Genomic DNA, 25,772 nt, shown 5'->3' on the forward strand with positions numbered 1-25,772 from the left:
TGTTGACTGTAAATTAGCTCCAGACAATCTTTCTGATGCACAAAATTAACTTTAACTGCAAAGCCTCATTCCTTCAGGTTTTAATTATATTGGAAATTTAAAAAAAGCTTTTTTCTTGTCTCCTATCTGTCTGGTTTAATCCCTCTTAGTGTATTTGCTTTCAGTACTCCATTTGTAATTAAGTTAAATTATAAATATAAATTAGAATATTATGCTTCCCGGTTCAGATTCTGCCCAACTCAGTAACAATTCTTCAATCCAGTTGATTAAAGAGTACATCTGTGGTTTGCCTGTTTGCACACAACTAATATCCTCTGTAGAGGGCACTGTGCCAAAATGACTTTCCAGTTACATCCAAGTACCAGAGCAAAACCTGTGGACAAGTGTTAGTGTCTTGAACAGCTGGTGCCATTCATTCTTCGCTGACCACAAAATGGAACTCAATGCTTCTGTGCCACAAGTATTAAATGCAGGAAGAGATAATTTAATCCAAATTTACAGAGAATGACTGAGCTATGGACAGACATTAAGTGCCAATTGGAATTTTTATGGCCCATGTTTAACTACTAAAGCAGCACGATCGCCTTATTTGCGTTCGAAACTTTGGTTAGCAGATGTGCCTTATTATAGTAGTCGAAGATGGAGACAAATATGGCAACTGTCTTAAATGAAGAAAATAATTCATGCTGAGCTAATTAGTGCAGTTTTATGGTACAACTGGATCATTGCAAAATTTTAAAGATTTTTGGTGAATGTGCTATATTTTCTATAGTGAATGTGCAAATCGTGCTGAGATTTCTCCATAGTTCTAGGCAATGGATATATATTGTTTGCTTTGAAGTGTATTTTCACATAATTCAGTTATCAGTAGTTACCAAATTGTACTGAAATTGTAGGGGAAGTTTATTCCTTACTTGTTGATATGACAAAATCAGACTGACATGAATATTTTTTACTTTAAACCTCAGATAACACTAAATAAATCTTTGTTGGGAAATTGCTAGAATCCGTTATTAAGAAAGAAAGAAACAACATTTAGAAAAGCCTAACATAATCAGGTAGAATTAACGTGGTTTATGAAAAGAAAATTATGCTTGATAAATTTGCTAGAGTTCTTTAGGTAATATTAAGCAGATTTAATGAAGGGGAGCCAGTAGATGTAGTGTATTTAAATTTCCAGAAGGTATGCGCTATTGGCATGCAAAAGATTATTGCATAAGATAGAGCTCAGGGTTTTGGCAGTAATGTTTCAGCATGAAGTGGGGATTGGTTAACACACAGAAAACAGTTGGGATGAATCAGTCTTTTTCAGATTGGAGAGAAGTACATGGGGGAGTACCTCAGGGATCAGTCTAGAACCTCAATTATTTATCAGCTATATTAGTGGCTTCGTGGAGTGGACAACATGTAACAGATTCAAGTTTACTGATACAAAAATAGGTAGGACAGCATATTGTGGGGCAATGAGAAACCTACAGGGGTATATAGATCAGTTGAGTGAGTGGACAAAACTTGGAAGATGGGATAGAAAAATATGAGGTCCTGCACTTTGGCAGGAGGTTATTATTTAAATGGAGAGAATCTCCAAATAATTGCAGCACAGATGGATCTGAGTGTTCCTGTGCATGAAACAGAAACACTAGCTATCTAGGTGCAGCAAACAATTAGAAGGCAAATGGAATCTTGGCCATTATTGGTAGGAGGTTGGAGTTTAAAGATAGGGAAGTTTTGTCAGAACTGTGCAAGGTGTTGCTGAGTCAGCACCTGGAGTGCAATGTATAGTTTTTTGTCCCTGTATTTAAGAAAGCATACTCTGGCATCAGAGGTGATTCAAAAGAGTTTCATTTGGCTGATTCCTGGGCTGAGAGGCTGATTTACCAAGAACAACTAAACAAGTTAGGCTTTTATTCATTAGAGTTTAGACAAATGAATGATAATGCTATTGAATCATTCTGAGGGGGCTTATCAGGGGTAAATGCTGAAAAGCTGTTTTCACTTGTGTAGAATCTTGGCCTAGGGGTCATAGTCAAAGAATAAGGGGGAAGCCATTTAATGTTGAGAAGCAAAGCAATTTCTTTTCCCAGAGAAAGTGATAGTATAGAATTCTCTTACTCAGAATTGTAGAGACTTGGTCACTGGAAGTATTTTATAAGGTTGCTGATAGATTTTTGAATTACCGTAGAGTTGTAGGTTATAATGAGCTGGTGCAAAAGAGGAGTTGTGATCTGGAACAGATCAGCCACAATCTGTGTAGCATGGCACAGCATGCCTGAGCAGACAAAAGTCCCTACTCTTGCCTTGTATTCTTATGGTTGTTACTCAGTTTTCATATGCCTGCTTAATCTTATTTGATAGCCCTCACTGCAGTAGCCTGCTGTCCCTTCGTAGAAGATCTGCTGTTATAATATGCCATTTTTATCAATCTTGTGCAATCTTTGCACATAGAATGTAGTTTGTATGTTATTATTCTATGAATCCATCATCTACCCAGGCCAAGTTTAACCCGTCTTTGTTGCCTTCCAACATGGCCCTCTAAAAGAGCTCTTGGCAGTGTTTTAGCCCTGATCAGATACCAAAATATATTTTCTTGCAAATTCAAGTACTTCTTTGTTTGTGTTATGGTCTGTATATTAAACTTTTAGTATGCATCTTACAACCACTTTTCAAAGGTTTTCTTGTGTACAGCTTCAAGTACTGTTCAGGAATTTGAGACATACTGAAAAATGGGCCATCTTGTAAGTTTTTCTTTTCCTTGTTTCAAGCTTGAGTTTTTTTGTTAGCACATCCTTCATCACAAAATTACCTGTCATTTTTCTACATTCTGCCTGATATTTGCCATCTTCTGTATTTGACCTAAATAGAGACTTATCGACTTATTCCAGTGTGTCGAATCTTGATGCTTGATTTTTTTTAAACTATTCCTTCCAACCACCATTCTTTTGGCCTTTTTGATGCTCTGATTCTGCAAATAATGCAGCGCAATATTGTCAGCATAGTCCAAGTTTATGTTCATGCCTGTATTTATTTTCCTGAATACACAGCTACTTTTTGAATATATTTTCTGTGTAGAGATTGACAATATGCACACTTGTCAAACTCTTTTAGGAGGAGGCTTAGCAGTATTGTCACTGGACCAGTAACTCTGAGACCAAGACAAACACGCTAGGGACATGTGTTTCAATGCTACTCAGGCAGATTGTGAAATTTAAATGCTATACATCAATCTGGAGTTAAAAGCTATTCTGATGGCAACCAGGAAACCATTGATTTGTCATAAATCCCTATCAGGGTGCCAAATATGTTTTACGGAAATAAAATGTACCATCCTCACTGGGTCTCACCTGCATGTGACTCCACTTTGGTTGACTTTTAACAGCCGTCTGAAATGATCTAGCAAGCCACTTAGTTGCATCAGTCAGTGGCAATGTCTGATAAAAGAAGCAAAGCAAGATGAACTGAGGTACCAGAAGCAAAATGGCACACGTAGCACTGTTGACCCTGCCAAGTTCTCCTTACTAACATGTGGGGACCTGTGCTGAAATTGGGCCAGCTGCCCTGCAAACTAGTCAAGCAACAGCCAGATGTGATTTATTAGGTTTGATTCCATGAAAATGATTGTCCCAAACTTCGCCACCAACAATCTTGGATTTGCTGCCTTTCGATACGGCAGTTATATCCAATGGAGAGGGAGTTGTACTAGGAGTCCTCAATTTTTATGTCCCATGGCATTATGTCAGACATGTTCAACGAAACCTGTGACGGCTTAGCATATACTGCCTTTTCGCTAATGAATCTGTAGTCCTGCATGATGAACACCATGTGGAGGATGAACTTTTGGTAGCAAGGACACAGCCTGTACTGTGTTGAGGACTACAATATCCATCACCACAAGTGGCTTGGTAGTATGACTACTGACCGATATGTCAGCATTCTAAAGAGTATCATTGCTGGGATGACCTGTGGCAGGTAGTGAGGGAACCAAGGGAATATCATATTTGACTGTATTTTCACCAATCTACCTGTAGCAGATGCATCTGTTAAGAACAGTTTTAGTCAGTGTAATCATCACCAAGTCCTTGTGGAGAAAAATCCTGTTTTTACATTGAAGATGCTCTCCAATGTGTGGCACTGCCATCATACTGACTGAATAGATTTTGAGCACGGGAATAAACTAAACTCTTAAGTATCTATGGGCCATCATCAGAATTATATTCAACCACAATTTGTAATCTCATGAATTGGCATGTTTGTAGTCTACCATTAATATTATGCTAGAGGATCATCCTGCTTCACTGAAGAGTACAGGAGGGCATAGCATGTCAGGAGCAATACCAGGTATAGCTAGAAATGAGGTGGTGAAACTATAATTCATGACCAATTGCACGCCAACCAGGATACAATAGATGGCTAAACTGTCCCACAACCAGTATTCTAGAACTAGACTCTCCAATATTATCATTTACAGGCATAAATGGTTGTGGATAGTTAACTAACAGGAGGAGGAAGCTACACAAGCATCTGCATCTCAATGATAAGGGAGCCAAGCACATTGTACAATAGACAAGGCAGAAACATTTGCAGGTATCTTCAATGAAAAGTGCCAAGTAAATGATCCATCACTGCCAGCCCCAAGGTTCCAAGCATCACAAATGCCAGATTGAACTAAATTGATTCAGTCCACCTGATACCAAGAAATGTCTGAAATTGTTAGACACAACAAAGGCTTGTGCGCCTTGACAACATTGTGGCAACAGCATTGAGTCTCGAGCGTTGAGTCTTGTGGAAGTTGCCCAAATATGCCCTGTCAACAAGTAGATGGACAAGTCCAACCTAGCCAACAAACACCCTTTCAGTCTAATCTCAATCTTAAGCACCCTGTTGGAAATTGTCCTCTACAATGCTGTCAAGCAGTACATACAAAACAATAACCTGTTCACTTAAAAGCAATTCCAATCCCACTGTGCCCACTCATCTTCTGGAATCAGGGAGATATAGGTGATGGCCATTGGCAAGATGATTGCTTTTGAAAATGTATGGTATTAAAGAGCTCTAGCAATACTGGAGTCATTGAGAATTGGAGTGTGGGACTTCTTTCCACTGTTGTTGCCTTATCTAACAAAAAAAGGATGATGATTATCATTGGCACTCAGTCAACTCAGTTGAAGGATATCACTGCAGCAGTTCCTGAGGGTAGTGTTCTCATCCCAAACATCTTCATTTGCTTCATCAATGGCCTTCCCTCTAGGGTGACAGGGTGGTTAAGAAGACATTTAGCATGCTTGCCTTCATGGCTGAGACTTTTAAGCATATGAGTCGGGATACCATGTTGCGGTTTTATAGGACGTTGGTGAGGCTCTTCTGGAGTACTGTGTCTAATTCTCATCACCTTGTTATAGGAATGCTGTTATTAAACTGGAAAGGATTCAGAGAAGACTTGCCAGGATGCTGCCAGGACTGAACGTTTAAATTATAAAAAATATGCTAAGTAGGCTGGGATTTCTTTCATTGGAGGGCAAGAAGTTGAGGGATTACCTTATAGCGGTTTATAAAATCATGAGAAGCACAGATAAGCCGGATAGCAAAGCCTTTTCCCTAAGGTGGGGCATATTTTTAGGATGAGAGGAGAAAGATTTAAAAGGGACATGAGAGGCAACGTTTTCACACTGAGTGGTTAGTGTGGAACAAACTGCCAGAGGAAGTGGTGGATACGGATACAGTTAGAAAGTTTAAAAGACGTTTGGATAAGCATGTGATAAGGAAGGTTTGGAGGGATATGGGTCAAACAGGTAAGTGGGACTAGTTTAGTTTGGGAACATGGTCAATGTGGACTAGTTGGACCAAAGGTCTATTTCCATACTGTATGGCTCTAAGGTCAAAGGTATGAAAGTTCATTGCTCAATATTCAGTGCCAGTTGAGACTCGGAATCATACAATGCAGAAGAGGCCCTTCGGCCCATTGAGTCTGCACCAGCTTGTGACAAACATCTGACCTTCAACCTAAACCAGCACCTGGCCCACAATCTTGAATGTTATGACATGCCGAGTGCTCATCCAGGTACTACATAAAGAACGTGAGGCGATTTGCCTCTAATGCCCTCCCAGGCAGCATATTCCAAACCGTCACTACCCTTTGGGTAAAAAAAAGTCTTTCCTCATATGCCCCCTAAATGTCCTGCCCCTCATCTGGAGCTTGTGTCCCTTTGTGACTGGCCCTTCAACAAAAAGGAAAACTGCTCCATGTCCACTCTCTATTCCCCTCATAATCTTGTACATTTCAGTCAGATCGCGCCTCAATACTCTCTGCTCTAATGAAAACAACCAAGCTGATATGTTTGATTGTAAACATATTCCTGGAGGCCTGGCATTCTCCCATCAGGAAACACATTGAAGTGGACCTGATATACAAACCAGTGAAAAACAGAACCGGAAGTAATTCCAACCACCCCAGCAAAGAGAGGCATATAAATAACAAGCGGGACAGAAAAATGCTGTACCGGAGGCGCACTGACGATGTTACCTAGCAGGGTGATGAAACATCTGTAATCAAACACACCGGCTCAGCAAGCAAGTCTACAACCTCATCCACAACCCAAGCTACAGTTCTCTTCAATAACTTTGAAAACAACCCATGCCTATCTAATCTTTCCTCATAACTTAAATTTCCATCCCACACACCACTCTGGTGAATCTCCTCTGCACCTCCTCCAGTACAATCACATCCTTCCGGTAATATGGCAACCAGAGCTGCATACAGTACTCTAGCTGTGGTTTCAGCACAGTTCCATACAACTCCAACGTGACTTCCTGCTTTTGTAATTTATGCCTTGATTCATAAAAGCATGTGTCCCATATGCTTTTTTACCACCCTATTGACGTGCCTCTTTCACTTGTCCTCAATGCTCAGACCCTGAAGCTCAGGTAACTTTAAGGTAAATCTCCTCTGCTCCCTCTCTAATACGATCCAATAATTTAGTGACCAGAATTATCCTCAAGTTCTGGACTAATCAGCATTTTATACAGTTCTAGCATTATTTACCTGTCCTTTTATTCTAGGTCTTGGTTAAGAAAAGTACGTATGTCATGTGTCTTCTTAACCACAATACTACCTGTCCTGCTACGCTCATGGATCAGCAGATGTACACACCAAATCCCTGTGATCTTCAGAACTTTCCAAGATCCTACTATTCAGTGTAATCGGTTGCACTGTTGGCCCTTCAAGTGCATTAGCTCATTTTTTTTCTGGACTGAATTACATTTGCTACTTATCCTCTACCTGGCCAGAGCATTAATATCATCCTGCAGCTTTTGGCTATTCTCCTCGTTATTTATCACCCTAAATATGTTTATATCATCTATGAACTTGTGGATTATGAACGCTACATTTAAGACAAAATTACTAATGTACAAAAAAAATTAAGGGTTGCTGCACCAAGCACTGCAGAACACCACTGGAAATAGATTTTCATCACAGAAAGATCCCTCTATCATCACCCTCTGCGCCAATTTTGCATGAGTACTTAATTTGTTGACCTGTCTGCCATGAGGGACATTACAAATGTCTTGCTAATAGTCCACACAGACCACATTAAATGTATTTGCCTCAGAAACACATTAATTTTTTGTTTGATTTGATCTTCGATTTCTTTCCATATTGGGTTTGAATGTTAAGTCATTTTTTCTTTCTCATAGAAGCTGTCAGATCTGCTTTGTTTCTGCAGTATTTTCTTTTCATTTCAGATTTCCAGCATCTGCTATATTTTCCTTTTATTGACTTCATCAGCACTTCTCGTTACCTCCTTAAAAAATTCATTCAAATTTGTAAAATGTTACTTTCCCTCAGCAAATCCATGATGACTATCCCTGATCAATCTATGTTTCTCCAAATGCAGATTAATTCTGTTCTACAGAATTAAACGCAGAGCATAAGATATAGGAGCAGGAGTAGGTCATTCAAACCTTCGAGCATGCGCCACCATTTGATACGATCATGACTGATTTTACCTTGTTTTCAACTTCACTTTCCTAGCTGCTCTCCATAACTCTTCAAGCCATTACTAATTAAAAATCCAACTTAATTTTACACAATGCCCTAGCATCCACTCTTTCTAATAACTTCCCCATCACTAAGGTTAGTCTGACTATCTAACCTTTCTTTTCTATTAATGGAACAATGTTAACATTCCTTCAGTTGTCTGACATCCACTTGTGGCCAGACAGGATCTGAAAATCAGGGTCTCTGATATGTCCTCTCATGCCTCCTTCAATAGCTTAGGTTAAGTTTAATCGGGACCTCTGGATTTACCCTCCTTTAATGCTGTTAAAGTATCTCGTCTCTGTTTTCTATGTCAATTTCTTCCAATACTTCAGACTTCTCTACCTACATTGCCCTTTTCCATTATAAAAACTGATGAAAAATATTACTCTAAGGTACTTTTCTTTCCCTAGTTATTCTGTTCTTCTTTCATGCATTTCATGAAAACCCTTTGAATTTTTCAGAGTCTACCAGCCAGTGTTTTCTCACACACTCACCGAGCTTTCCTAATTTATTTTTCAAGACCCTCCCTGCTTGTTTTATACTCCCCTAGGTACTCTGTTGCATTGAGCCCTCAGAATCTACCATAAGTTTCCCATCTATTCTGAATCCTAACTTTTAAGGCCCCAGCCTTCATCGGAACATATTTGTGCCATACTCTTGCTATTTCCTTCTTGAATGCCTCCTGCTGCTCTGACACAATTTTATCTGCAAGTAACTGGTCCTAGTCCACTTGGGTCAAGTCGTATTTTAATTTCAAAAGATTACACTTAATGAGACCATCATATCTTAAGAAACAGTAACAGGAGTAGGTCATTCAGACCCTTGAGCCTGCTCCAATATTCAGCAGGATCGTGGCTGATCTGACATTTCTCAGTGATAATGGGAAGTGCAGATGCTGGAGAATCCAAGACAATAAAATGTGAGGCTGGATGAACACAGCAGAGCACAGGTGCTCCTGAGATGCTGTTGGGCCTGCTGTGTTCATCCAGCCTCACATTTTATTATCTGACATTTCTCACATCTATTTTGCTGCCCTTTTCCCATTATCCTCAACTCCCTGATAGATGCTTAATCAATCTCTGCCTTAAATATACATTTGGACTCTGAGCCCCACAGCTCTGTTGCAAGGAGTTCCAAAGACTCAGAACTTTTCTGATCACACTCTTAAATTGTAACCCTTTATTCTGAGATTACCCTCTCTAATCCTAGACTTTGTCATGATGGGGAACATCATCTCAGCATTTACCCTTTCAAGCACCTTAAGAATCCTATCTTAATGATAATCACTTTTCATCCTTGTAAGTTCCAATGAACAGAGTTCCAATCTGTTTAGCAATAGTAACAACTGCCGATGCTGGAGTCTGAGATAACAAGGTGTGGAGCTGGTGGAACACAACAGACCAGGCAGCATCAGAGGAGCAGGAAAGCTGACGTTTCAGATCGAGATAACACAATGTGGAGCTGGATGAACACAGCAGGCCAAGCAGCATCTTAGGAGCACAAAGGTTGACGTTTCGGGCCTAGACCCTTCATCAGAGCCCGAAACGTCAACCTTTGTGCTCCTAAGATGCTGCTTGGCCTGCTGTGTTCATCCAGCTCCACATTGTGTTATCTCGGATTCTCCAGCATCTGCAGTTCCTATTATCTCTGATACAGTTTCAGATCTAGACGCTTCTTTAGAAATGGGGAAGGGGAAGGGGGGTCTAAATAAATAGAAGTGGGGGAGCGGTGATAGAAGGTGGATAGTGGAGCAGATAGGTAGGAGAGAAGACGGACAGGTCAAGGCAGCGGACAGGAAGCGAGTGAAGGTGAGTGTAGGTAGGAAGTTGGGACCAACTCACTGACCACCCCCATTCCAACTTCCTACCTACACCCACCTTCACTCATTTCATGCCTTCCTCCTTGACCTGTCCATCTTGTCTCCCACCTATCTGCTCCACTATCGACCTTCTATCGCCACCTGAATGACTGTCTGTGTGGAGTTTGCACATCTCCCCATGACTATGTGGGTTTCTGCCAGGTGCTCCAGTTTCCTCTCTCAGTCCAAAGATGTGCATGTTAGATGATTGGCCATGCTAAATTATCTATAGAATCCAGGGATGTGGAGGTTAAGTGAATTAGCCATGGGAAATGGGGGTTATGGGGATAGGGTGGGGTGTGGGTCTGGGTAGGATGATCTTCAGAGGGTCAATGCAGACTCGCTGGGCCGTATGGCCTCTTTCACGTAGGGATTCTATAAGGTATTTAGTTAGCCATTTGGACACTGTAAAAATAATTCTTATTTTATGTTGTGACCTGTAGTGTACCAGAACTCCTGCAACAGTACAATCATTCAGTCTTGCTCATAACAATTTCCAGCTTAATGAAGGTAGTGTTGTTTGCAAGTTTAGCTCGCTTGTTACCTACAGATGCCATTGGATGTATCCCTTGTTGTAGTACTTTTCCAAATGTGTTTAGTTGACAAATTCTAATGTAGCCAATCACTTTAAGAACTGGCACCGCTGGTAAGTGCGATATTGTAACCTGCATGAGCCTGGAAATAACATTATTTGCGATCAACATCTTAATCTCCTCTTTTACTTTGATTCTAAACAGGTGTGGGACATCCAGATGGATTGGCTTCTACCTTAAGTGGAATATTTAATTTCCCAAGGCCTTTAACAATTCTGGGGTATTGTGTCAACTCATTTGCTGCAATTTGACATAATTGAGTCTACTTTAAGAATGAGGCTGACGCTGGTGCAGGCTGTCCTACTCTGCAGTAAGAACAGCTTACTTCAGACAATACACAATGCTTCTACAATTTACTCATCTTGGAATGTTTAATGTTGCCTAAATCTGGCCTTCAACTGTTATAATGGATCCTCTTGGGCAATGCAGTTGGACAGATGATGGTTCTAAGATAACCTGCTTTAACTATTTGAGGCTATTCAATACCACAGTAACTGCAGCCCCTTCAAGTACAACTGGCCATTAACATCAATGTTCACACTCCATTATTGATTATCCTAATCAATAAGAAAGATTCTGCAGTACAGGTTGACCGAAAAGTGGTTTCTCCAAATACACTCTTCAGTAATCAGTAAGCAATATGAACACTGCAGTACTAGCTTTCTGCAGCATGGGCAAGCACTTCTTTCCACCTGCAGAACTTATCCATGCCATTCTGGGAGATTCTTTTCCGCATAGTTCATTTTAGGACATTTCCGATTGATAAGCATTTAGCCTTGGAGCCAACTCACCCGCATCCAGATATAGACAGTATCTCGTTGGCTATACCTATTTATAGAAATGTTAAGAAAAATCATAGATTTTAATTATGTCTTTCACCATGTCTGCATGTGCCTTCAGTTGCAACTTCATTCTATAAACAGAAAATTCATTTTTGTCTGTTAAGAATAACTAACATAATCAGTTGAAGTGAATTCTATCACTGTTGGCTTTTAGTTAGGTAATTGGTTTCTCAAAATTACTGCAGATTACCCCTGTGCAGAAATTTCTCCAGCATTTTCGCATTTAATACCAGACTGCTTTGTACTTGGAAATATTTTCCATTTGTAACATCTGAATTTATGAAGTCAGCACTATTTACAAAGGGATAGCCTCTGTGGAAGTCAATATCTGTACGTTAGTTTGCTCTGCACTTACTTTAATGACCTGTGCAAACTTGCCTTTTATAACCTTCTCGAGGTTTCCCTTCAGCTGCAGATTTCTCCAAATTAAATTCTTTCAACAATGGTACAGTTTTTCTCCTGAACAGAGGTTTAAAACTTTGGCTGTGGTTCAAAACACATTTCAGTAGAACATATGGAATTTATCCACTACTTAATAGAACCGCCACTAGTCAAGTGAAGACAAATGTATACAAGCTCATCCGAGTTAACATTCCTGAAATATTAATATTTCAGTTAGTCACTAGACAAAAACTAATTGGTTTCAAACACTGATCAATATGAAATGTGCAGCAAAGAATTATATTTACATTGGATGTGAATCATTAATAGATGTTGGTCTAATTCTCATTCACTGCTTCAGAGAATGTCACATTTGGAACAGGACTTATTCCTACTTGTTATCACATGACAAAGCAGAAAAAGAAGTTTTCACAGAAAAGACAATAAGGTTGATTTCTAAATCATTATAAGGTAAAATTAGACTGAAGACGAACTTTCTCTGCAAATGAAGTTTAAAGTCAGGTGCATTACTTCTCATCTCCTTTCTTGACCTTACATTCCAGTTAAACTAAACCAACTAAATGGATTTTCAGCTGGCCCATCCATAGAGTTGCTAAACAGCTGATTTAAGGGAGCGCTACTTGCAATACTGTTAGAAATTTCCTCAGACATGATCACGAGAAATCAAAGAAGCTGAAACTTCAATTAAATTTTTAGTTCTCCGTTAAATCCTGCAGAACAACAACCATAAAAATGCACTTTTTTTTCAAATCTGCCCTCACATTAATTTTTTGTATCTATATTTAAAAAGGATTAGCCTTTATGACATGCAAAACTGTTTTCACAGAAACTACAATGTGATCCATAAGCAGTGTGAAATTGAACAGCTGAAGCCAGTGTTGAAAATCTTGTAGTCTGCTCAACATATTTTTAAACTGTGGGGAAAAACATGCCTGTTAAAAGTTCTGTCATGACTGTCCATCTGTTAAATAGCTGCAAGCTAACACAAGTTGACTTGTGAGGAGAAAAAGTAGTTAATCACGCTACGCAAATTAAATGCAACAGATATTAAAGGTGCTTAAGTAGGCAAATCAAGCACTGAAACAGAGTATTACACTTTCAGATACATTTTAAATCCATATTCTTATATTAACCATAGTCAGATACACATTTCAATTTCTTGACACATAACACATCAAAACTGTGCAAACCTACTAAGCATGGAAACAAAAGTAATCTAACATGATAGATGTTATTCATCTCCTATAATCACCTGATTTGAAATTTTTTGAAAAATTGCATTCAATGTGTTTTCGGTTCGCTTATTTAGCTTGATTCCTGTTTGGTATTCAACATCATGATGATGTCAGGTTGCATCCAGTGTAGGGAAATATTTTCTGAATCACTTTGCTATAACACTACGTTTAAGACTGTAAAGAAAACTCTCTTGATGGTTGGGTTTCATTATAGGTTACAGAATGTTAATATAAGTAAGCGAATAATAAATTACAATGGCCTAATTTTGTCACAGGAATCTTGCACAGATTACTGCACAAAAATAGTTCATTCAGCCAGCTGGTGCAAAGGACATTTTAATGCTGCTATTACAAATAAAAACTCTGTAAAGCAGCAGCAAACTAGAAACTCCCACACGCTAGCTGCTCTGTTACTACAACGTAAACTGGTTCAATCAGCATTACATTAAATAGCCAGACTTCTGACTTTCGCTCTCCTACTAGAATGGATATGGCTAACGCCAGAAAATAATCTCTAATTCACTCCTTGAACAATTGTACTCCAAAATAATACTCAACAGTTTTGAAATTTGATCTATGAACACCAAGAAAACCTCATAATACTTGCAATAAAACTCCCCAACCTTGCTCAGATCTTTGAAGAGTTGCACCAGAATGCATTACATACTGTGCACCAGATCTAATAATATTTCTGAGCTCAAACACTGCGGAATACCAGGGAGCATCACATTGGCAAATAATGATCAGGGACCTTGTCACTAGAATAAGCTCAGTTTTATAGTTAGTTGTGTTACACCAATACTTCATTGATCATTGTGGAAGACAGACTCAAGAATCCCTTAACATCTAACTTTCCAAAAAAAAGGCTTAATTTTCTTCAAAATGCTTTGAAAATTTAAGTCGTATGTTTAACCAGCACTCCAGGATTAAATTCCTCTGTATGTGTTTCAGGTACTTTAATTTAGGTAGGCATGTGTACATAATAAGAATTTCCTTGGGTTGGGTCTCTAGCTTATACCCATTAATAATGTCCATGGATCTGGTGAACATAAATGCACATTGTGAGCTCAATGACGTGTATAAACGGAAACGATGAGGTGGACTGAGGTAGGGATAATGGATAATCTATAAACCCACCTCCATCTGCTGAGAGTTATCAGTCAAGTTGTCTTCTCGTTTACGAGCTTCCTCCAGTAATTGCGCATTTTTCTTCTTCTCCATCTGCTCTTTGTGCTTCAGGTTGGCCACTTTTTTATTTTGATCCTTTACTTGTCTAAAAATTAGAAATAAGAATCATTCAGTTATAAAGGCTAATGAGAAAATGCTACCATATTATTTTCTCACATTTCCACTCGTTAACACAACGCATTCAAAACTTCAGAAACTACTTCACATTATACCTGTTGCTTTGATTAGTTCAGGATGTTAGCTCTTCAAAACGTCGTTAAAGATGACAATGGGAATACATGAACAGACCAAACATTCTGGGAATCTGAAGAAGGGTCTAGGCCCGAAACGTCAGCTTTTGTGCTCCTGAGATGCTACTAGGCCTGCTGTGTTCATCCAGCCTCACATTTTATTATCTTATTATTCTGGGAATTTGCTACTTTTGAGTCACTGGAGTTGAAACATTAACTCTGCTTTCTCTCCATAAATGCTGCAACCGAAGTGCATGGTATTTTTGTTCATTCTTACTACAGACAATCAATAGAATATTCTGAGTAAAAAAAAAAGCTAACAGTCAATGAATATTCTTAATTACGGTTGATATTGTAATTTAGTTATCCTTTATGAGAAGTTCACATTATTTGTACTGCATTTGACAAAGTTCTCATTTTCACTGGAGCAATTCACCATATTTATAGCAAATTTACACTACTACTTTACATTTTAAGAAACAGTGCTATCGATGGTGCATCAGAATAAAGAAGTGCTCTAACAAAACAAAGAACTAGATTCTGAAGATATGTAAAATTAAAAAAAAGCAGGCGAAACTCAACTGGTCTAATAGCATCCGTGGAGAGAAATCAGAGCCAGAGTCAATGTTTTGAGTCCAATAACACTGCTTCAGAACAAGAAGGGGCATTGAACTGGAAAAAACTAACTGTGCTTTCCGTCCACAGAGGCTGCCAGACCTGCCAAAGTCCTCCAGCAATTTCTGTTTTTGTTCAAGAAATCCTACACACCATTATTTAAGTTTAACTGCTCATATTCAAACTAAAGAATCTACAAACATTAGAAGAAAGTTCGTACTGAAGTCATCAAATGTTGAAACTATACATTACACTGCAAATTACTTTTCAATGTATCAGTTCTAATATTCTGAATCCACAAACTATTTGATATATTTGTACAGGGTATACTAAACTGATGGAAGTTATTTTAAATCCAAATCATTAATGTAAACATTATTTAACACAATGGTTGGAATCATAAAACACATGGAAGATTTATTTAAGTATTTAATTGTTAGCATAAACAAAGAGGATTTTTTCAACAAATAGATACAGAAATGCAAAGTATTGCTTAATCCCCTGTATTATAACATTTCATATCAGTACGAGGTTGGTGCAAATATTTTTCAAAGAAAAAAAAATATTTTTTCTCGAGTTTTTAAGACTACTTAAGTGATAGCATCTAAATTAGGGACAAACATTTTTTCCAGTTTTCGATATAAAGAGTGTTTTTTATTCTATTAAATTCAGTTTACTATTTTGCTATCACTGGAGTGTGGCTGACCTGAGAACAAAGGTTTTCCTTTCAACATGCAATACAAGATTGTAAAGAATTTTGTGTACATTCAGCAAAAACAAAAGAACTTTTTTTTTCTACAGGATTAAGCGCCGAGGCTAAGCCATAGAATGGCAATCAATTGAGTGACCATTGGTTCTCTTATCCATGCTTGAGCTAAAAGTAAATTCAGTTCAAGTTACACTATCACCACTACCAGTTAAGCTTTAAAAATATAATGCAAAAATGTATATTTGTGCAAATATAATGATGTCCAGATACATGGCATCAAATCAGCATAATTTTAGAACACCTGTGGATTTTTCAATTGGTGAACTGTAAACTGTCTAAATTTACCTTATAATTTAGCTTTCCAAGGTCTGCTAAGGAATAAATTGAAGGGCTTCAAATACATTTAAACATATACTTCTCATCTACTTGACATAGGCCAGCTATCAATGTTGCTAGAATGTTTAGTAGATAGTTAACTAAGATTCTAATACGAAATTATAGCTCGATTTCCAAAGGATGTTAAAACCTTGTCAGCCTAACTGGCATAATTTACAATGGAAGCACTGTCTACTCCACGAAGGGCTGGGAGGCCTGAAACAGAATTGCAAGTACTGACTTCCAGTTTATAGGCATGCCATCTGGCCTGGTACAGAATACATTTATCACTTAAGTGTTCATCCAGAAGGAGTACACATATTGACCATAAGTCCAGCAAGCATGAAGTGTTGACAGAAATTCCTACCATCGGTAGTACTTCTAAAAATTCAGAAGAACTTCTGTTAAGAGAACCTATCACAGGTGATAAATAAAAGTGTCAGTGTTTTGACAAGTAGAATGTTAAAACTTAACTGAAGTAATTTTCTGGCCCTTACAGGAAGGCATATGGAAGTGCGAAAGCCATACCTAGAGACATCACTATTGTTTTAATGCATAAATTAACAAAAATGGTTCTGCCCTTTTGAAAATTAATCATATCATTTTGATACTTTAGATACAAGGAGAGTCTCCGTACTTGGTTTTAATTTCTATTAGTGGAATGTTTTAAGAACTTAAATATAAATTCTCCCCAACCATGATGGTCAACTACCATTTAGAAGACCACCTTCCCTTCCCATTACATCTGAAGAATAATAAATAAATGAAGTTTTCAGGATAGTCACCCCAAAAACAAATTTGGATTCTGAACAGAAATAATCACGGTAGAAACAGTGTAGTCAAAGTGACTATTTTCTCATTTGCTTGAAATTATAAGAAACTGTAAATTTTCTTCCAAATTATTTTGACTTTGTTATTTCTCATATTTTCCTTCAAGATTAATCATATCAGGCCTTAGTCCAATGGTGTTTGAAAAGGCTTGCCAACTTTCAAAGTAGAGTTTTCAATTTCCGTATTATGGCACATTATTTACTGCTTTGTAATCAACTCTTTTGTTCTACCCACTTTCCATGTCACCCTCTTCTATGGCTAATTATCATTCAGAAGCACAACAATAAAATAATGCAAGTTGAATCTCTCAAAATATAATGCAAAAATGTATATTCGTGCAAATATAACGATGTCAAGATACATGGCATCAAATCAGCATAATTTTAGAACACCTGTCGATTTTTCAATTGGTGAACTGTAAACTGTCTAAATTTACCTTATAACTTAGCTTTCCAAGGTCTGCTAAAGAATAAATTGGAGGGCTTCAAATACATTTAAACATATACTTTTCATCTACTTGACATAGGCCAGCTATCAACGTTGCTCGAACGTTTAGTTGATAGTTAACTAAGATTCTAATATGAAATTATAGCTCAATTTCCAAAGGATGTTAAAACCCGGTTTTAGAATTTTTCAGATCATGTGATCAGTACGTCCAACATTGTAGGACACAGCTAACAACCCACACTGATGGAAAAAAATACATCCAACTTCAATAGTATACACATTTAACAGCTGTCTTTCTAATTATGTATTGGAAGAAAATCAAAGAAAGGCAAAACAACAACCACATAGAACTTGTTCATTATATTTTGCTGCAACATTGTTTTAGAATTGTTCAATTGTTTATGAGGTGACTTGGCTTGAGTGCCTTTATTGATATAAAATATGAGTTGCTAAAGATATAGATTAATAAAATGACACATACGATTCTGTGATTCTAGAGCACTAATGGAAGCACAAAATTATGCTTATACCATTTTATTTTAGTTTATTGAGCAACCACAAGGTTAAAATAATTTCACCTTTCTTGGCTGTGTTTCCTGCTGCAAAGAAACCAAATTCCAGAATTTCTTCTCTAAAACTCTCCTCTTTGCTTTCCTCCTTTAGGATACTATTTGACCAAACATTGGTTTTACGTTCTAATAGCTCATTCTTGGCTCCATTTAAAACTTTTGTTTTCTAATAGTCCTTCAAACTTCCTTCATTAATTTTACAATGTTGAAGATTTTATTCAAGTCCAGGCTTTGTTTTTACAAGTTAAACTGTGACAGCAAAAGCGCGAGAGAGCAAAATCAAAAAGGAGATGGGTAGAGGAGGAGGATGCTGGTTGACAATGAAGGGGCCTTACAGCTGCTCATTTCATCATTTATTCTCTCCAAACATATACAAAATGCAAGGTAGGGATGACTGTGTCAAGATAAAAAGATGGTTTGGGTCGGGGGAAGAATTAATTCATTAATCAATTTGCAAGGAAAAAAGGCAAGTGAAGTGCTGATTTGGAGATGGGTGTTTTTTTTTTAAAATTCATTTTGTGGGATGTGGGTGTCGCTGGCTGGCCAGCATTCATTGCCCATCCCTGGTTGCCCTTGAGAAGGTGTTCAGCTGCCTTCTTGAACCACTGCAGTCCACCTGACGTGGGTTGACCCACAATGCCATTAGGAAGGGAATTCCAGAATCTTGACCCAACAACAGTGAAGGAATGGCGACATATTTCCAAGTTAGGATGGTGAGTGGCTTGAAGGTGGTGTTCCCATCTATCTTTTGTCCTTGTCCTACTAGATGGAAGTGATTGAGAGTTTGGAAGGTGCGATAGGTTTAGGGTTAGGTGCATCTTGTCGATAGTACATACTGCTGCTACTGAGCAGCAGTGGTGGAGGGAGTGGATGTTATGGATGTGGTGCCAATCAAGCAGGCTGCTTTGTCCTGGATGGTGTCAAGTTTCTTGAGTGTTGTTGGGGCTGCACTCATCCAGGCAAGTGGGGAGTATTCCATCACACTCCTGACTTGTGTACTTTGAAGATGGTGAACAGGCTTTAGGTAGTTAGGTGGTGAGTTACTCGTGCAGTATTCGTAACCTCTGACCTGCTCCTGTAACCACTGTTTTTGTGGTGAGTCCAGTTGAGTTTCTGATCAATGACAGGATCTTGATAGTGGGGGGTGCAGTGATGGCAACACCACTGAATGTCAAGGGATATTGCTCAGATTGTCTCTTATTGGTGCCTGTCATAGATTGGCATTTGCGTGGCACCTTTGTTTCTTGCCTCTTGCCAGCCCAAGCCTAGATATTGTCCAGATATCATTGCATTTCAATGCAAGTTCCTCTCCAAGCTACTGACAATCATGACATGGGAACATATCAGAATTGCCTCACTGGTGCTGGGTCAAAATGCTGGACACTCCTTCCTGACAGGACGATAGGCATCCCTACACTAAACTGACTGCAGAAAATGAAAAAGGCAGCTCACCATAGCCTTCTCAAGAGACATTAGGGATGGAATAAAGAGGGATAAATAGCAAATCACACATCCATGACTGAATATTAAGAGGTGGGAATATGAATAAGTCGACAATTTACTGAGTGAACTATATGTGATGATAGAAGTTGGATAAGAACTAGAAGAAAAACTGCCAAGGATTGATTTTCTCCCAACCTCGTAGCTGTGAATGGTGCAGGGACTTGGGAAGGCAGACAAACATAACCATAAAAGTGACAGACAGATTTAAAACAATTTGATGTTAACAGAAATGGGTAAGCAGGAAACTATATTCTGACTTATCAAGTGCAACACCACGGGATATTAATTAGTAATTCATTAAAAGTGGTTAAACTTCCTGTAAATATTTTCCACTGTAAATTCTACACTTCAAGGAGGGCACAATAAAAGATGACTTTGGTTTATGTAACTGTTTCCATAATAAAAATGAACATGAGAATTTATGATGGAAACATAAATAAGAACCCACTGAATGACTTTGAAATAGGGAGTGAATTGATATACTCCCTGAAGCAACTATTGTGAATGTGAGATTGAACCAAGATGCATCTCAGGAATTGCTACTTGCTAACTAAGCAGTCACATACCTTTCACATACTTGGACACTCATTGCATCTCTGCCATGCCTTGTCTAGTCTTTTTTCACTTTGCATTCTTAGGAACCACTCTAAACACCATCAAAATGTATCCAGGAGATAACCTAGACTCTAACTTTTTCTTATTTAAAGGCAGTGTGAGGTACTGTGTTCCAGATGTAATTTGATTGGTTGCACTACTAAGCATCAAGTAAAATACACTTGCTTCTTCTTATTCCAGTCAAAATTCAAACAAAAGAAAGAAATGGTCTAACTTTAATGCTATTGGAGCTCCAAACAGAATAATTGACTAACTATTAAACACCAACTACCCCAATATTGTAACATCTCACAAAGTCACCCTTGGCAAAGGCAAATTCAGTAAAATAGATTATCTCTCAAACAATGTTTCTCCAATCCAAGAGAAGAGAACACCAAGAGAAAATTCCAGTAGAGTATGTGCGCACTGGTGTTTAGCTGTAGCACAGAGAGATATAGCAGTTTTCGCAACTAGTTTCCACCGCCAACTTCAAAACTCCAGCAACCTCTGAAAGCTAAACTAAAAGCAGTAGTTCTGCAGGAGCCTGACTCCAACAGTTCATGCTGCTCTCATCATTTCAACTTCTAAAAGAGAACGCAAGGCCTCTCATTCTGTTTACTTTATTGGCTTACAACAGACCACTCAATACCTCTGTCTTAATCTCTTCACAAAACAAAAACTAGAACAAAACACACCTCTTAAAGCCATAATATCATCACAGTATCTCTAATCAGGCAGAGCCTGTAATTCACCGTGCAATGCATGTTCTGTAATGATTTCCAATCTCATGCAAATAGAAAATAGCTGCAACCAGTCTAAGAATGGACAGTGTCAGCTTTTTTTTTGTCTCAGGATGTGAGTCATATTTGCAAACAAGTTGAGGTCCTTTCCAGAACAATTGCATTAAATCAGGCACTTATATCATACGGAGTGAAGACATTTGCAATCATAGTACCCCGCATGCGAAACACTTGTAGTGTCAAACTACTTAGGTTACACATTTTGATTACGAGCAACTTTGATGATGTCACTGGTCATTGCAGATTGATCATTGTCATCTCAGATGCAGGAATAATAACAGGAAACCTTGAAAGTGGCACCAGCAGACTGCAGGCAGTCAAAAATCTCCCAAGCGACACAAGGTTAGCTCTAAGTATTCACCAACATGCTTTTATAATGCAATTCTCCCTTTCTTGTATGACGTGGGAGATGGAGTGATAAATTATCATTAATCATACGGCAATTGCAATCTCTTATTTTATTTGCATGACATAGCTTGTGCTGCATTCATCAGAATAAGATGCCTATTTCAAAGGCTCATGCAGAAACATTCTAAAGCCCTCCTTGTTGGAGGTCTCAATTTCCCATTGTATGGAGAACTATGCTAAACTATCATTTGAATGATAAAAATACTGACTGTTCACATTACTAAGGACATGCTTGGTTTTTGATATCCCCCAATGCAATTCATTGGAAGTCAAACCAATGGATCCAGCCACAGCAAACATTATTGTTACAAAGAAATGTAGGAAGAACAAATACACCAACAAATTCAGGCCCAACAGCAACATCCAGCATCTTCTGAACAGCTTGCACATCAAGAGAGTGCAGCTAAAGGGCCTCCCACAAGGTCCTGAATCTCATATCCACAATGCCATTTCCTCCAGATCAGTGAAGCCCAATGCTGCTGTAGACTGAGAATGTCCTGGGACACTGTCACAGAGCTATGGCAACTGGAATCAGGTTTTGACCTGAATGTGGGGATGGTGGCCATCAAGGAGAAGGTAGCACTTTATGTGGCTGGTTGCGTCTAAGGATTCACTGCATAGCTATGCATGATCTCACAATTCGCAAGCCATAAATCTATCAAGGCTCCTAGCGATGCAATTTGTGCCAGATCGCACCACTTCATCACAGCTCCTGTGACAAGATCAGGCTTGCATCCTGGGCAGTATGTTCTACCAACGTAACTGGCTTCCCCAAGTGCAGAGCATATTAGATGATAAACTCAGACGATTCAGAGAGCCATTTCATCATGCAGGCTTCAGCAACAGAAAAGGATTCTAATCCATCAACAGTCTGCAACAGGTACCTTGGGAATATGGGAATGTCATGATTCCTATATCCTTGTGAATTTCCATGCCCCTGTTTTGTTTCAAGGGTGTGATGCCTCACAAAGTGGCTACTATGTTACCGTCAACAATTATGGCTAATATATCAATTTAGGGGCTGGGCCAACACAAAACAGACATTAGGCCTGAAAATAAGGTTCCAATGCTTGGATTATCTGGGCACCTTGCAGTAAAGTCCAGTCAAGACAGAGAGTACCACACAGTCCTAGCATGTGCTCCACATCTGCAGCAAGCAAAGAAAGGATATGATGCTAAAGAACTAGGACAACACTGGTCTTCAGAGCGCAACAATAAGGACACTGAGCAGGAATATCACCACCAGCACGATACAGCCATGATAACAACACAGCAGGCCAAGCAGCATCTCAGGAGCACAAAAGCGGACATTTCGGTGCGGCTTTAGGTGGGAGGAAGGGATGGGTGAGAGGAAGAACAGGTTAGGGAAGCGGAGACAGGCTGGGCTGGTTTTGGGATGCCGTGGGGGGAGGGGACGAGCTGGGCTGGTTTTGTGATGCAGTGGGGGGAGCAGAAGAACTGGGCTGGTTTTGCGATGCTGTGGGTGGAGGGGGGATTTTGAAGCTTGTGAAGTCCACATTGATACCATTAGGCTGCAGGGTTCCCAAGCGGAATATGAGTTGCTGTTCTTGCAACCTTTGGGTGGCATCATTGTGGCACTGCAGGAGGCCCAGGATGGACATGTCGTCTGAGGAATGGGAGGAGGAGTTAAAATGGTTCGCGACTGGGAGGTGCAGTTGTTTGCTGCGAACTGAGCGGAGGTGTTCTGCAAAGCGGTCCCCAAGCCTCCGCTTGGTTTCCCCAAAATAGAGGAAGCCACACCGGGTACAATCGATACAATGTACCACATTGGCAGATGTGCAGGTGAACATCTGCTTGATATAGAAGGTCATCTTGGGGCCTGGGATGGGGGTGAGGGAGGTGGTGTGGGGGCAAGTGTAGCACTTCCTGCGGTTGCAGGGGAAGGTGCCACATGTTGTAGGGGAGGAGGGGAGTGTGGAGCGGACAAGGGAGTCGTGGAGAGAGTGGTCTCTCCGGAAGGCAGACAAGGGTGGGGATGAAAAAAATAGCTTGGGAGGTGGAGTCAGATTGTAGATGGCGGAGGTAAAATACACCTCCTCCCACCCACTCTTCTGCAAAAATTCCATCTCCTATTCCCAATTCCTCTGTCTCCGCCGCATCTGCTCCCAGGATGAAGCATTCCACTCCCGCACATCCCAGATGTCCACGTTCTTCAAGGACCGCAACTTTCCCCCCGCAGTGTTCGAGAACGCCCTTGGCTGCATCTGCCGCATTTCCAGCAACACATCCCTCACACCCCGCCCCCGCCACAACCACCCCAGAGGATCCCCCTCGTTCTCACATACCACCCCACCAACCTCCGTATACAACGCATCATCATCCGACACTTCTGCCATCTACAATGTTCTAGTAAGCATCCTTGGGAGGTGTTAATAGGGCTTCAAGGAAGCAGACAAATTGCGAAAGCAGTCACAGAAGTACAAGGATACGAACAACATTTCCTTTAAACCAACAAATATTTTGCCCGGAAGAGATACATGACCCACATAGACAAATCTATTTTCATGGGCATTTCGCAACATAAATGCACAAATGTTAAATATGTATGTTTGTTGTACAAAGGAACACCAGTGTGGACGAATACAAAACAAAAAGACACAAAAGGAAAATTTTGGAGAAAAAGACAACATCCGTGAGAATTAATTTAGCGCTGATAAAGGAACAGCATTAACGAGCAAAATAACACTGCACGTAGAGCGAAGATAAACCAATATTACAAACTTATCCACTCTGGCAACTAAAGTAAAACAGGAAGTGTGATTGAATAGTGAATGAGTTACAGATTTGGATCTGCTATATCACTATGTGCACAGAAACACTAAAGGAAATTGAGCGCTGATAAAAACTGCACATTGATCAAAATGTACTCACCAGCTAACAAAGTATTTTTGTCCAAGATAAAAGTATTGACTTTAGTTCTGAAACATACACAAGGGATTTAAAGCCACCTTCACTCATAGTAATCACGTTCCACCTTAACCTAATACAACTGATACAGATTTCAGTCTGTTCCTGATATTCAAAAGGAGGGTCTTAGTGGCACAATTCAAACACAAACATCTGTCATGTGTGTTTGGCAGCTTTTTCGAATTAAACAGTTATTTAAAATCTGCTTGGTCCTACACACATACTGTAGGTATTTCAGAAGCTATCCCATTCAAACCAGAAAATCTGTTTGAAGATTTAGCCCAGAAGGAAGACAACTGACACAGAAAACTTCTGTAGCCAAGAAGTAAATGAAGACACTATTTTGCAAGAATATTGCTTGTAACAGTTTGGCAGTTTCAAAGTACCCATGATCCACTTCTACCAAGGTAAAAGTTAGTTAAGCACGTTAACTACTGTAGAAAATATGTTACTATGACATGAGTGTTCTTTTACTCTCAAATAAAACTTCAATGCCTTTAAGATCAAAGTTCATTGTAGAGTTAGTGATCTTTCTTGTGGCGGTAAACTAAGTAAAAAGTAGCAGAAGACAATTTACTGCTCAATCCCTGATCTTGCCTATGTTGAATGAAAATATTCAATGCAGAACAGTGCTGACACATGGAGACAGCAGGCTCAGAAAAAGGGTAGCCTTTTTATTTAGGAGATAGTAGGAACTGCCAATGCTGGAGAATCTGAGATAATGAGGTGTACAGCAGGCCAAGCAGCATCAGAGGAGCAGGAAAGCTGACGTTTCGGTTCCGAAAAAGGGTCCAGGCCCAAGACATCAGCTTTCTTGATCCTCTGATGCTGCATGGCCTACTCTGTTCATCCAGCTCTACACACCTTGTTATCTCTTACCCTTCTTGTTTAGCTGTGTTACTGACCTGCCATGCAGTTTTTTTTTCATGATTTGTTTAACTGTACAAGAATACTTTCCTCCCACATACATTTTTTTAAAGTTTCAAATGCTTAAGTTTTAAGCATATAAGTTACAGGATCAGAATTAGGGCTTTTGGCCCAGTGAGTCTGCTCCACTGTTCAATCATGGCTGATACATTTATCAACCCCATTCTCCTGCCTTCTCCCATAATCCTTGATCCCCCTACCAATGAAAAACCTAGCTATTTCTGTCCTAAATACACTCAACGACGTGAGCTCCACAGCCCTCTGTGGCAATGGATTCTACAGATTACCCACTCTCTGGCTAAATCCCTCCTCATCTCAGTTCTAAACAGTCATTCCTTCAGTCTGAGGCTGTGCCCACAGGTCCTAGTCTCTCCTCTTTAAAAAAAAGACAAAGCATTTAAAAATGATTCATAAAATATAACAATAAAGATAATAAATGAAACAAGGTGATGATTTAGAAAGGGCTCTGGAAGCAAGTGTGCAATTATCAATTTCAATGTCTTAAAATTGGCTGGGTAATTAGAAATGTAAACAGAATGCTGAGTTGTAAACCAGAACAGCAGAGTACAATTGTTTAGAGATTATGCTATGCATTAACAATGCACTTGCCAGACCTCACTTTGAGTACTGTATTTATAATTCTGGTCACAATGACTGAAATAAAGGGATGGGCCAAAATGGCA

At 39.3% G+C, this 25,772-nt stretch overlaps 1 protein-coding gene across 7 annotated transcripts in view; it reads right to left on the minus strand.

Annotated features, from left to right (window-relative positions):
- Positions 1–25,772, minus strand: part of LOC125460360 (ERC protein 2) — a 1,111,380-nt gene that overhangs the window by 593,988 nt on the left and 491,620 nt on the right. For all 7 annotated transcript variants that reach the window (XM_059649888.1, XM_059649889.1, XM_059649890.1 and 4 more), the window contains one exon: positions 14,103–14,238. In XM_059649888.1, coding sequence (XP_059505871.1) covers positions 14,103–14,238 — 136 coding nt within the window. The remainder of the gene's footprint in view (positions 1–14,102; positions 14,239–25,772) is intronic.

Source organism: Stegostoma tigrinum, chromosome 11 (assembly GCF_030684315.1).
Source record: "Stegostoma tigrinum isolate sSteTig4 chromosome 11, sSteTig4.hap1, whole genome shotgun sequence".
Lineage (NCBI taxonomy): Eukaryota > Metazoa > Chordata > Chondrichthyes > Orectolobiformes > Stegostomatidae > Stegostoma > Stegostoma tigrinum.